The sequence below is a fragment of the Alosa pseudoharengus genome, unplaced genomic scaffold, assembly GCF_046254945.1.
Source record: "Alosa pseudoharengus isolate Yale_2024_CS ecotype anadromous, Long Island Sound unplaced genomic scaffold, YU_APseudo_1.1 YU_APseudo_1.1_scf_4, whole genome shotgun sequence".
Classification (NCBI taxonomy): Eukaryota; Metazoa; Chordata; class Actinopteri; order Clupeiformes; family Clupeidae; genus Alosa; species Alosa pseudoharengus.
Window position 1 is genome coordinate 2,580,126 of NW_027468774.1, and position 15,000 is coordinate 2,595,125.

The 15,000-nt window shown below is 45.1% G+C and overlaps 1 protein-coding gene across 3 annotated transcripts in view; it reads left to right on the forward strand.

The window, feature by feature from the left end:
• mms19 (MMS19 homolog, cytosolic iron-sulfur assembly component) overlaps window positions 1-15,000 on the forward strand; it is a 40,581-nt gene that overhangs the window by 20,955 nt on the left and 4,626 nt on the right. For all 3 annotated transcript variants that reach the window (XM_076266875.1, XM_076266874.1, XM_076266873.1), the window contains 14 exons: window positions 1,014-1,092; window positions 1,300-1,425; window positions 2,761-2,842; window positions 3,608-3,705; window positions 4,229-4,390; window positions 4,700-4,858; window positions 8,431-8,527; window positions 10,522-10,612; window positions 10,858-10,926; window positions 12,039-12,165; window positions 12,475-12,581; window positions 14,347-14,403; window positions 14,525-14,711; window positions 14,902-14,984. In XM_076266875.1, the coding sequence (XP_076122990.1) occupies window positions 1,014-1,092; window positions 1,300-1,425; window positions 2,761-2,842; window positions 3,608-3,705; window positions 4,229-4,390; window positions 4,700-4,858; window positions 8,431-8,527; window positions 10,522-10,612; window positions 10,858-10,926; window positions 12,039-12,165; window positions 12,475-12,581; window positions 14,347-14,403; window positions 14,525-14,711; window positions 14,902-14,984 (1,524 nt within the window). The remainder of the gene's footprint in view (window positions 1-1,013; window positions 1,093-1,299; window positions 1,426-2,760; window positions 2,843-3,607; window positions 3,706-4,228; window positions 4,391-4,699; window positions 4,859-8,430; window positions 8,528-10,521; window positions 10,613-10,857; window positions 10,927-12,038; window positions 12,166-12,474; window positions 12,582-14,346; window positions 14,404-14,524; window positions 14,712-14,901; window positions 14,985-15,000) is intronic.

Sequence of the window (15,000 nt, forward strand, 5' to 3'; positions counted from 1 at the left end):
CCGTGTACAATGTGAAGTCCCCTTAAAGTCATCCTGTCCTGTAGAGAGATCCGACCTCCGGCCTGTGGTCCTGTAGAGGTCATCCTGTCCTGTAGTCATCCTGGCGTATTGTCCTATAGAGGTCATCAGGTCATCCTGTCCTGTAGAGATCTGGGGCCGTATTCACAAAGAATTGTAAGGCTAAAAGTAGCTCCTAACTGGTGAATTTAGGAGCAACTCCTAAAAATAATGGGCGTGTCACTCCTAACTTTTAACACAAAGCATTTTAGACCTAAAAGTAGCACCTAAGACCTATTCACAAACCGCTTTTTGTGGCATTTCATGTCACAATGTTTTGAAATCCTATGCGGCTACAGGAGCTTCCAATCACGAGGGAACAATTTTGCATTGTAGGCATAAAAGGGATGCAATAACACCACCAACAACAACCAAAACTACTCATTGTCAACATGTAAATTAAATGTAACGTTTCATTGTGAATCAAATTAAAATGTTCTCCTCTTTGCAAACGTAGGCATATGGTGACAGATTAATTTAATAATGTTGCAAAGATACTGCGTCAATCCGTATGTTTCATTAGGCTACTAGGCTATTTGTTTTGCCTTACTTTATTCATTTAGGCTAGGCCTTTTTATTCAGTTATTCATAATTTCCCGTCTTTCGCACTACTTGTGTAGCGCACGCATTCTGAGACCTGTCACCTGTCAGTCATCATCGTAAGGGAGGTGTTTGGAATTATTCCCGCGTTACAATCATCAGCCAATCAAGGTGGTCACTCCAGTCAAGCTCGTGCATGAGTAATGACGTCATCCATAGCAACGAAGACTCACTCTTATTTTAGGAGTTGTCATTTTCCCTTACTAAGAGTAGGTCTGAAAGGCTTTGTGAATAACTTAATAAGAGAAACTCCAAGCTAAAATCTTTTAGTGCGATTTAGGAGTAGGCTACTACTAGTGGTAAGATAAAAGGCTTTGTGAATACGGCCCCTGATCTCCGGCCTGTTGTCTTTGCAGAGCGCTCAGCGGCGCACCCTGCTGGAGGTGTTACAGGGCTTCGTCCAGCCGTCAGAGGCCAGCAGACCTGCTGAGGGAGGTAAAATATCTGACGCGCACGCACACACACACGCACGCACGTGCATACACACACACACACACACACACACACACACAGACATATACATATATACAGACACACACACATACACATTCTCTGGCTTGCTTTATATATTTGTAATGCTTGTTGTTGTTGATGTTGATGTTGTTGTGATGTTGATGTCTTGATGTGTGTGTGCTCTGGCAGAGGAGTGTGTGTTGCTGCAGTTCCAGTCGTCTCTGTGCAGCGTTGTGTTCTCTGCTCTCACCGAGACCGGAGCCGGACTGCAGATCACAGCCACACGCATCCTCAGCGCTCTCGGACAGCAGACAGGTACACACACACACACACACACACACACACACACACACACACATATATATATATATTTAGCGCTCTGGGATAGCAGACAGGTACACACACACACACACACACACACACACACACACATATATATATTTAGCGCTCTGGGATAGCAGACAGGTACACACACACACACACACACACACACACACACACACACACACATATATATATTTAGCGCTCTGGGATAGCAGACAGGTACACACACACACACACACACACACACACACACACACACACACACATATATATATTCAGTGCTCTGGGACAGCAGACAGGTACACACACACACCCTCACCAGAGAGCAGACGTAACCGTAACCAGCGGGTGCAATAGTTGTATAGTATATACGTCAGGTCCCTCTCGACACATTAAGCAACGTGCTAGTAACAGATGCTAGCACCCATGGGTTTTAGCTCTCTGGCTAGTAAGAGATGCGAGATGCTAGAACCCATGGGTTTTATGTCTCAGGTTTTAGTTGTCTGGCTAGTAAGAGCTGCTAGCACCCATGGGTTTTAGCTCTTGGGTTTTAGCTGTCTGGCTAGTAAGAGCTGCTAGCACCCATGAGTTTTAGCTCTTGGGTTTTAGCTGTCTGGCTAGTAAGAGCTGCTAGCACCCATGGGTTTTAGCTAACTGGCTAGTAAGAGCTGCTAGCACCCATGAGTTTTAGCTCTTGGGTTTTAGCTGTCTGGCTAGTAAGAGCTGCTAGCACCCATGGGTTTTAGCTAACTGGCTAGTAAGAGCTGCTAGCACCCATGGGTTTTAGCTCTGGCTGGTAAGAGATGCTAGCACCCATAGGTTTTAGCTCCCTGGCTAGTAAGAGATGCTAGCACCCATGGGTTTTAGCTCCTTGGCTAGTAAGAGATGCTAGCACCCATGGGCTTTAGCTCCCTGGCTAGTAAGAGATGCTAGCACCCATGGGTTTTAGCTCTGGCTAGTAAGAGACGCTAGCACCCATAGGTTTTAGCTCCCTGGCTAGTAAGAGACGCTAGCACCCATGGGCTTTACCTCCCTGGCTAGTAAGAGACGCTAGCACCCATGGGCTTTACCTCCCTGGCTAGTAAGACACGCTAGCACCCATAGGTTTTAGCTCCCTGGCTAGTAAGAGACGCTAGCACCCATGGGCTTTACCTCCCTGGCTAGTAAGAGACGCTAGCACCCATGGGCTTTACCTCCCTGGCTAGTAAGACACGCTAGCACCCATAGGTTTTAGCTCCCTGGCTAGTAAGAGATGCTAGCACCCATGGGCTTTAGCTCCCTGGCACACACACTCACACACCTGCCGTTCCCTGCCCCCCCCACCAGGTGTTTTGACCCCCCATGATGTGGAGCTGGCAGTGGATCATCTGACCACACTCATCCTGCAGGAGGACGACCCACAAGTCAGGTACAACGCATGAGCACGCACGCACACTCACACACACAGCTGCACGCACGCACACTCACACGCACGCACACTCACACGCACGCACTCACACACACACACACGCACGCACTCACACACGCACGCACTCACTCACACACGCACGCACTCACACTCACACTCACTCACACACGCACGCACTCACACTCACACACGCACGCACGCACTCACACACAGCCGCATACACGCACACACACACGCACGCACGCTCACTCACTCTTACTGTATTCACTAGGTGCATCCAAAGATTGTAGCATTTTTCCCCAAAAAGTATTTAGTATTGCAATAGCCTACTAACCTATTTATCATTCTTATGTACCGGTAATGTTTATTTAGTATAAATATATATTTAGTTTATTTAGCAATAGCCTACTGTTACAGTTGTAGTAGTCATGTATTCCTATGGAATGTTTGATTATTATTCCTATGGAATGTTTGTTTATTATTAATCTGTAATGATTTGCAGTAAAGCGTGTGTTTGCAGTGTGGCAGTGGTAGAGTGTTATTATTAATCTGTAATGATTTGCAATGACGTGTCTGTGTGTGGGTGTGTGTGTGTGTGTGTGTGTGCAGTGTGGCAGTGGTAGAGTGTTATTATTAATCTGTAATGATTTGCAATGACGTGTGTGTGTGTGTGTGTGTGTATGTGCAGTGTGGCAGTGGTAGAGTGTTATTATTAATCTGTAATGATTTGCAATGACGTGTGTGTGTGTGTGTGTGTGTGTGCAGTGGTGCAGTGGTAGAGTGTTGTGGGTCGTTGGCTCCTCGTCACCCTGCAGCCTTCACCTCCAGGATGCTGCCTAAACTCAAAGAGTGCATCTTCACCGGTACGACACTCTCACACACACACACACACACACACACACTCATACTCACACACTCACACACTCACTCACATACACACACACACACTCTCACACACACTCACACACACACTCACACTCACACACACTCACACTCACACACACTCTCACACACACTCTCACACACACACTCACACTCACACTCACACTCACACCCACACACACTCACACACACACACACTCACACAGCCTTCACCTCCAGGATGCTGCCTAAACTCAAAGAGTGCATCTTCACCGGTACGACACTCACTCACACACACACACACACACACACACACACACACACAGGTACGACACTCTCACTCACACACACACACACACACACACAGGCACTCTCACACATGCAGAAACATTTCCTGGATGGTGCCCAAACTCAAGGAGTACATATCAAATCTTCACTCACTACCATGCACACACACACAGACACACACACACACACACACACACACGGGTCAGCATCAGTGTTTTGTGTTTTGTGTGTGTTCAGAGCGGATGGTCCAGGGGGACAGCGACGCCCCAGCTGAGTTGGGCTCCCATAATGCAGTGCGGCAGAGGTGTGTGACGGCTCTGGCACGAGTGGCGTGTGAACGCAGCCTGGTGCAAGAGAGCAGTCCTGTACTACTGGACGTGCTGACAGCCGCTCACACAGGTAACACACACATACACACACACACACACACACACACGCAGCCTGGTGCAAGAGAGCAGTCCTGTACTACTGGACGTGCTGACAGCCGCTCACACAGGTAACACACACACACACACGCACACACACGCACACGCAGCCTGGTGCAAGAGAGCACACCTGTACTACTGGAGGTGTTCACAGCCGCTCACTCAGGTAACACACAAACACACACACACTGGTAACATACAAACAGACACACAGGAAACACACACACACACACCCCCTCTGTGAAAGCCCCTGTATCTGATGATGTGTATTGTGTGCTCCTAGGCCGTGACACTTTCTCGGTGGATGAGGTCATCTCTGTGTGCCACAGTCTGCAGAGGATAGCAGAGCACGCCCCACACATGAAGGCAGAGATTGGACAGTTCTTCCATGATGTCATCATTCCGCGACTCCTGGGGCTGGCTGTGCAGGCAGCAGTACAGGGTACAGTTTGTTTCCATGACTGCAGCTCTCGGATAGCGTGGTCTTGGACATTAGCGTGGTCTTTGTTTTTATAGGGCAATTCCACGGAAATTGGACTTTTTGTCACATCCATAACGCCAGTGAAATGCCTTGGCTTTTGTATGATGTGAATCATAACATTCATTTTTTGTGCATTTTTTCTTCTTCAGCCAAAATTAGCAAATGCTCAATGTGTGCATGAATGTTATGAATGTTACAAAAAATGTAATTTTCCATGGAATTGCCCTATAGTAGTTTTGGACATTCATGAATGCCTCTTTAAAATCTGACCTGTAGAGTACAGTTGTTTTTTTGGGTGATATTCACTGAGATTAGCTCAGAAGATAACCTTTAACATTTTGAAGAGTTGTATTTGCATGAAATACTGTATCTAACTGTGCTGTAGTTATTGTACTGACAGATACCTTCAGTTCAACTTGTAACATTGTAACAGGGTTGAAACCCTCAGGAGTGCAGTTTTGCCAGTTCATAAATGCATGCTACACTATGCTACGCTAGCTTGTGCAGCTTTGCCAGTTCATAAACACTATGCTACGCTAGCTTGTGCAGCTTTGCCAGTTCATAAACGTACACTACACTTTGCTATGCTAGCTTGTGCAGCTTTGCCAGTTCATAAACGTACACTACACTTTGCTATGCTAGCTTGTGCAGCTTTGCCTGTTCATAAACGTACACTACACTATGCTATGCTAGCTTGTGCATCTTTGCCAGTTCATAAACGCTATGCTATGCTATAGGGGTGGGCGATATATATCGTCTGCGATAATATCGTGATTGTTGTTTTAACGATGTGCAAATTGACATTATCGAGTATTTAAATTACTTATGGGGGAAAAAACACTCGAAATCACGCACTGAAGACTCATACATTCCCAGGATGTAGGCTATGCGGGAGAAGTGCAGCACAGCAAGTATCACGTGATCACTAGTGGGTCACAACGTTGTCCCACGCAGCCTAATGTTTATTTTGTGCAGCGAGAGTAGCCTACTTGGGATTTTATGCGGCTACTTCTGTTCAAGTAGCATTGATGAGACAGTCACGTTTTTTCCTACACGGTATTATATGGAGAGAAAACATTAGCCTTTGAGTATTTTAATAGTCAGTTGTAAACAAATAACTATTCTCATGTAACTCTTTTCTAAATGGACTGAAGTTCGCTCTAAATATCTATGTTTACCGATTATGCTAACCGTTAGCATCTCTATGGGATTTCTCATATACAGCGGAGAAAATAAGTATTGAACACGTCAACATTTTTTTCAGTAAGTATACTTCCAGAGAGGCTATTCGCATTAAATTTTCTACAGACATTAGTATTAACTTAGATAATCCACCCATATTAAAAAATCCAAACATTAAAGTCCCTAAGTAGAGTTAGAGAGTAATTATCTCTCCTATCTGTGCAAATTAATGTAAGCTGGGTTAGTACATATTGATGAGCTATAAAAAGGTTTTTCGTTACCAAGTTGTCACACAAGAAACATGTCATGATGGGTAAAAGCAAAGAGCTCTTCCAAGACCTTTGCAACATTATTGTTGCAAAACATATCAATGGAACTGGTTACAGATGCATTTCAAAACTTCAGAATCATCCAGTAAGCAGTATTGGAGCCATTATCTGCAAGTTGAAGGAACATCACTGCATCATCAATCGGCCATGCACAGGATCTCCTCACAAGATTTCTGACCAGGAAGTCAGAAGGATAGTCAGAAGTGTAGCCTAAAAGCCAAGGACCACTCCAGAAAGACTGGGAGGCAGCAGTTGTTACAGAGAAAATCATAGGTAATGCACTCCACCGCCATGGCCTCTATGCGTGCTCACCCCACATGACTCTATTACTGAAGAAAAACATGTTGAAGCTCATGGAAAGTTTGCTACACAACATTTGGACAAGCCTATGAAATACTAAGATAATGTATTCTGGTCAGATGAGAGCAAAATTTAACTCTTTGGATGTCATACTACACACCATATTTGGAGGAGAAATGGCACTGTGCATCACCCTAAAAATATCATACCAACAGTGAGGTTTGGAGGTGGAGGCATCACGGTGTGGGGCTGTTTTTCATCTCATGGTACTGGCAGACTTCATACAGATGATGAATGGAGACATTTTTTCTGGGAGAATCTTGCCATCCACCAGAACAATGAGGGTGAGACATGGCTAGACCTTCCAGCAGGACAATGATCCAAAGCATTCAGCAAAGGAAACACTCAATTGGTTTCAGAGAAAGGAAATTCAAGCCCTGACTTAAATCCAATTGAACAGTTTTGGAAGTTACCTAAAGATCAGGATTTACAAGAGGAACCCCTGGAATCTTCAATATTAAAAGACTATCTGTTTAAAAGAATTTGCCAAAATCACACCTGAATACTGCGACTGATTAGTTTCGTCATAGAGGAAATGCCTTGAAGCTCTCATTTCAAATAAAGGGTTTTCCACAAAGTATTTAAGACATTTCAGTAGGCGTGTTCAATACTTTTTTCCTGTGGCATTCCACATTTTTACTCATAACTCTACTTATAAACATTAATGTTTGTATTTGTGTATATGTGTGGATTACCTAAGTTAATACTAATGTCTGGTGAAAATTTCAGGCAAATAGCCTCACTAGAAGTATACTTACTCAAAAAAATGTTGACGTGTTCAATATTTATTTTCCCCGCTGTACATTAGCCATAAGCTAACGCATTAGTTTCTGTTCTGTAACTTGGAATGTTAGCCTACGTGATTGCTCTAAAACAAAACATAGAAGGAAATAACTGAGATGTAGGCTACTCTGTTGGTCTGCTGCTAGTTTTGCAGTGAATCCTATGTAAAGGTTTGAAAGGAACTTCAGCTTCAGACCTTCTCTTGGGAAACTGCCTATTCACCTTCTCTAATGTAGCTGGCTAGACCATGTCATTGCCACACACACAAGTGGGGGCAGAATTGGAAATGTGTCATAGAGTGACAATGCATTGGTTGATTTGGTTAAAAAGTCACAGGTTAGGTTATTGGTTATTATTGTAATGATGCTATTCATAAATAATGAGCTGTAAAGTAACTCAGACTTTAACAAAAACAATTTTTTAAAGGATATCGACTAATTATCGTTATCGTCAAAATCACAAAAAATATCGAGATATTATTTTTTGTCCATATCGCCCACCCCTACTACGCTAGCTTGTGCATCTTTGCCAGTTCATAAACACTATGCTACGCTAGCTTGTGCAGCTTTGCCAGTTCATAAATGCATGCTACGCTATGCTACGCTAGCTTGTGCAGCTTTCCCAGTTCATAAACGCATGCTATGCTACGCTAGGAACTGGTTCTGTAAATCTCGCACGTGGTTCACACGTCCCAGGAGAGAATGTCCGCACACCAGAGTGTTTCATTAAAAAAACGCTTTGGACCCAACTGGGTCCAACAGGAAGAGACTCGTCTGCTACTATAATATGCCTGCCTGTGTGAATGAGTGTGTATTATGTGAGTGTGTGTGTGTGTGTGTGTGTGTGACCTCATGTCTGTCCTGATGTGACTAATTACAGATGAAGGTTCTTGTGGGCGGAGTCCCCTGGCGGAGGAGGCGGTCCTTTCTGTTGTAGCTCCGGTCATCAGCAGTTCCTGCTCTCGTTTGAATGCAGAGTAAGACGCACGCACCCACACACTTGCATAATGCACTTGATCACACTTGCACATACACACTTGCAAAGAGCGATCAAAGAGCGCCAGAGAGATCTACGTCATTTTGACGTCACATTGTCGCGCTACCGGTCGGGAACGTCGAGTATGTAGTACCCTTTAGTGTGTGTGTGTGTGTGTGTGTGTGTGTGTGTGTGTGTGTTCACCTCACTGTGTGTGCTTCACCTCACTGTGTGTTCACTAATTCACAGATGGGATAAATTTCTTGTATATGCAAGTATACTTGGCCTAGAAATCTGATTTACATTTACACTTGTGCACACATTTACACTAGTGCACACATTTACACTAGTGCACACATTTACACAAGTGCACACATTTGCACACATTTACACTAGTGCACACATTTGCACACATTTACACTAGGGCTGTAACGATATACGATACGAAACCGAAATCGCGACATTCATATCCACGATACTGTGTCGCGGTGTGAAAAGGCAGAATCGCGACACACCCTTTCTAGTGTTTCACGCAGTGCTTTGCAGCTTACACGGCCGCAAAAAGCAACCCACATCTCCCGCTTTACTTATCGGTAGCCTACGTTGTCCAAAAACAAATAAATAAATAAATAATAATTTCATACCTCTCCTTGCTTTCATTGTAGACTATGTGTGCAACTTTACCAAACAGTATAGAAGTAAACCCCCTCTCCTTGCCCCGCTCTCTCTCTCGCTCCCTCCCTCTCACTCTCCCTCCCTCTCCTGCTCAATGAACACGCGCGACTTAAATAAAACATTCACAATCGTGAAAGCAAGGACGCATAGACGACTAGCTAAATTACTATTAAATCCGCTTAGCATCATTAGCATGCTGCACATATTTGTTTAAAACGCTTGCATTGAAGTTCACTGATCATCTCAATACCAACGTTTCCCAAAAGGGCCTGTCCCAAGGAGAACAAGTATTACCTTGAAACTTAAACACACATGGGGAAACTGAACAGTCCAATCAGTAGACTATGATAAGCTAGCCAACTATGCTACTTTGTTTACAATATTTCCAGGCTTCAACCAGACAGCTGAATTAAAGAGGTAGAGTTGTAATAAAAAATAGCAGGCCTAGGCTATAGGCTAATCTGCATAAAGTGTGCGGTCATAAATATCAGTCATTCAGAAAAAATATTTTTATATCAGGATATAAAATAATAGATATATTATATTGTAATCCTCTGGTGTTCTAAGGGAGGCTATTAAAATGTTATTTAATAAAATGTCTAGCCACCCCCCCCCCCCCCCACAAAAAAAAAAGAAAAATCGAGATTCGTATCGAACCGTGGGTCAAAAATCGTGATACACCAACCTCACGATTCGGTTTGTATCGTTACAGCCCTAATTTACACTAGTGCACACATTTGCACACATTTACACTAGTGCACACATTTACACTGGTGCACACATTTACACTAGTGCACACATTTGCACACATTTACACACATTTACACTAGTGCACACATTTGCACACATTTACACTAGTACACACATTTGTACATTTTCAGTACATAGACATAAACAGGAAATAAATTAACCACATGCAGAGAAAACCACAAACCCAGTCAAGTGTGTGTGGACAAACTAGCTTTACTGATTGACCACACACACACACACACACACACACACACACCTTCTGCCCATGTGTGTGACGTGTGTGTTGTCCCTACAGCTGTCCTGCACCTGCTGTCCATGTGTGTGTGTGATGTGTGTGTGTGTGTGTGTGTGTGTGTGACGTGTGTGTGTGTGTGTGTGTGTGTGTGTGTGTGTGACGTGTGTGTTGTCCCTACAGCTGTGCTGCACCTGCTGTCCATGTGTGTGTGTGTGTGTCGTCCCTACAGCTGTGCTGCACCTGCTGTCCATGTGCGTAATGTGTGTAACGTGTGTGTGTGTGTGTGTGTGTGTGTGTGTGTGTGTGTGTGTGTGTCTGTGTCTGTGTCCCTACAGCTGTGCTGCGTCGAGTGCATCTCGGGTAGTGTCTCTCTTCCTCCACGGAGATGTGGCCTTCCTGCCCCCCACCAACATCCCACTTCTCAAGGTGGGTGTGTGTGTGAGTGAGAGAGAGAGAATGTACAGCATGTGTGTAACGTTGAGTGTGTGTGTGTGTAAGGTTGAGTAACGTGTGTGTGTGTGTGTGTGTGTAAGGTTGAGTAACGTGTGTGTGTGTGTGTGTGTGTGTGTGTGTGTGTGTGTGTGTGTGTGTTCTCTCTAACGTGTGTGTGTGTGTGTGTGTGTGTGTGTGTGTGTGTGTGTGTGTGTGTGTTCTCTCTCTCTCCCCCTCAGACTCCGTTCCTTCAGGTGTCCCAGCTGGTGTGTCTGCTAACGGCGTGTGTGTGTTCGCTGCCACGAAGTGTAAGATCACACTTAAAACACACCACTGACACACTCTGATCACACTTAACACACACCACTGACACACTCTGATCACACTTAACACACACCACTGACACACTCTGATCACACTTAACACCACACACCACTGACACACTCTGATCACACTTAACACCACACACCACTGACACACTCTGATCACACTTAACACACACCACTGACACACTCTGATCACACTTAACACCACACACCAGTGTTGTAGTGCAACAGCTAAATTTAGAGACTCGTGACTTGACTTGGACTTGAGCACTGAATGACTCGAATTTACTCGGACTCGTACATTCAGACCATGCACTCGGAAAATTGAGACGAGGACTCAACTGTTTTTTGTTACGGATGTTAACTTTAATGGTGCCAAATGCCTGGAGACATGAAGGTTGTCAGTTTTGCATTTAATAGATCAGACTGGACTCAGATGAGTAGTGGACTCAACTCAGACTGGACTCAGATGAGTAGTGGACTCGACTCAGACTCGACTCAGACTGGACTCAGATGAGTAGTGGACTCGACTCAGACTGGACTCAGATGAGTAGTGGACTCGACTCGGACTTGACTTGGAATTTTGTTTTTATATATATTTTTTGGGGCTTTTTATGCCTTTAATGATAGTGACAGTGGAGATTGACAGGAAGTGAGTGGGAGAGAGAGTCGGGGTGGGATCCGGAAAGGACCACGGGGTGGGAATCAAACCCGGGTCGCCGGCGTACGGTGCAGGTGCCCCAGCCAGTCGCGCCACAGCTGGGACCTTGGATTTTTTTTTAATGACTCGGACTTGAACACTGGAGACTCAAACCTGGACTCGGACTCGAGGCATAGTGACTTGACTACAACACTGACACACACACACACACACACACACACTCTGATCACACTCCTCACACTCCACTCTCTCAAACACACACACACTCTAATCACACTTAACACACACTAAACACTCACACACACACACACACACACACACACACACATATACACACACTCTGACCACACACACTCCACACATACACTCTGATCACATTGCTTCTGTGTGCAGCCCAGAGTCCCGCCCCTTATGCGCTCTACTGTCCTGATAGGTGGAGATCCCGGAGATTGACAGGCTGCTGGAGGAGCTGGAAGAAGTCAGCTGCACACACACACATTCGTTCACACACACGTCGGCGGCCAAATGTTACGCAGGCCTCATCAACAAGAGGCCAAGCGGTGAGAACTCACGTACACACACACACACACACACACACACATTTCATTTGGGTGTCAGTTTTATCTTAAATTGATACAAGCTAGTTAACAGGGTTTGCTGTGTGTGTGATGTGCTGTATATTTGTGCCTGATAATGTGTGTGTGTGAGATAATGTGCTGTATATTTGTGTGTGTCTGTGTGTCCGTGTGTGTGTCCGTGTGTGTGTGTCCGTGTGTGTGTGTCCGTGTGTGTGTGTGTCCGTGTGTGTGTGTCCGTGTGTGTGTGTCTGTGTGTGTCCGTGTGTGTGTGTGTGTGTGTGTGTGTGTTAGGCCCTGCCCTAGACGCTGCCCTTGAGCGCAGCGTGAAGCGGGCCAGTGCTGAGCTGGACAACAGCGCCTCCTGTCTGCGGACCCAGGCACTTACACTGCTGCTCTGGGTAAGGACAACATGCATATAGACACACACACACACACACACACACACACTCTCCTTACACTGCTGCTCTGGGTAAGGACAACATGCATATACACACACACACACACACACACACACACACACACACACACACACACTCTCCTTACACTGCTGCTCTGGGCAGAGACGTATCAAGCTTTTTAAAAGTGTGGGGGTTGTGGGATAGGAAAATGAAACAATCTGGCCAAATTATAAATAACTCCCTACAGGGACGTTGTAAGTATTTTCTGAGAGGGGTGCGGACTATATTGGTGTCCGGGAGTTTCTCCCCCGAAAAAAATGTGAAATTCTGATTGCTAAACACACCATTTTAATGCAGTTTGGGAGGGACAGAAGAAGCAGCGCCCCTCATATGTGTGTTGCATATAGCCAGCTTAATTAATGTAAATTTAAAGATTATGATTAGCAGTTTCTATGCTTTTTCCATTGAAAGTTACAGGAAGCCACGTTGTTGTTTAAATTATTGTTGCTTCTAGCCCACGTTACCTCCAGTTTCACTTGCTGCAGGGACGCACACATTGCATGAGCGCTCATAAGCGTTCTATTTGAGTTCTACATGATGGAAATCTTAGTTCTCAGATGTAGAACTCAAATGTGTCTTGACCCCGCTGTTTGTAAGATGAAAATAAGATGTTCTAAATGGAACGTGATTGTATTTAAGACATTAAGATCTCCAGTAGATGTAGCACTACGACACATTGACCGTGAAATGCCGCCGACATTAAGATCAGATTAAATAAGACGTTCTAAATGGAACGCAATGTAATTAAGCTGTTCAGATCTTTTCCAAGGTCTTGGAGACGTATGTGTGCTGACTGGGCTATGTCTATATAGTTGATGACACGCACCCCCGCTTTCACTTTGACTCCCTGCATTTCTACATTGTGACAAAAACTGTCAGTCAGACAGTGAATTTTGGTTTACTAAATTAGCATAATGCGGTAACAATTATCATTTCAATTCTACCTGAAATCTGCTCACTGCAGACGTTATAATGCAGACCCAAGGAGCAGCACGCAGCCTTGAAAGACGCACACTTTGAATTTGATCAGAGCGGCTCTGGTTCTTCACTGGCTAACTTGATGTGATTGGCTGGATGACCGTTCAATCAAATCAACAGACCTATGTGTCTCTCTGTGTGTGTGCGTTATGGTAGATACGGTTCCAACTCTTTACGGGAGCGTTTATTTCCATATTTTACTTTCATTTTAATCTGACAAAAAGTGTGGGGGATAGAATCGTGTTCCAGCAAAAGTGCGTACGTTATAACACCCACATCCCCCACGCTTGCTACGCGCCTGCACACACACACACACACACACACACACACACACACACACACACACACACTCACACTCTCCTTACACTGCTGCTCTGGGTAAGGACAACATGCATATAGACACACACACACACTCATACACTCACACACTCACTGTCTCTCTCTCTCTCTTTCTCACACACACACACACTCTCCTTACACTGCTGTTTTGGCTGAGTGCTCCACACACACACACATATACTCTCTCTCCTTACACACACACACACACACACACTCATATACCCTGTCTTCTTAAACACACACACACACTCTCCTTACACCCTACACTAAGAGAAAGGCCATGGACAGTGACTCACTCTGTCTTATGGAAATGCAAATACTGGTACAGCTCTAGTGAGTGGAGTGATTTTCATGTGTGTGCATGTGCGTGTGTGTGTGTGTGTTCCAGGTGACCAAAGGTCTTCTGCTGCGATACCATCCCCTCTCTTTGGCTCTGACAGATAAGGTACCATCAGCAACCACTTCTGTCATTATTATCATTTACACACACACACACACACACACACACACACACTCTCTCACACACACACACACCTGTGAGGTTTCACCTGCACCTCTCTCCTCAGCTCTTCTCGTTGCTAAGTGACCGGTCGCTAGGTCCCCTGGTGGCTGACGGCTTCGCTCTGCTCATGAGTGACTCGCCTGACGTTCTCAACCGCGGTTGCCATGCCGACGTCCGCATCATGTACCGCCAGCGCTTCTTCTCCGAGAACTCGGCTAAGCTGGTGCAGGGATTCAACTCCGCACCCCCAGGTACCATGGCAACGGAACATGCCACACACACACACATGATGAAAATGAACATCTATATGTCCCTCTGGATGTAACAATCTGCTGGTTTTACACACACACACACCTACACCTGCTGGCTTTACCCCACAAGAATGTGTCCATTAAGAATTCATGTAAAGAATAAAAATAATTCTGATAAATGTCTTTGCAGAAGAGAAGGCGGGCTATCTAAAGGCTCTGTCCCACATCATGAACAACCTGCCCAGACAGGTGCAGCTGACCGAACTACCTGCGGTAAGCACGCCACACA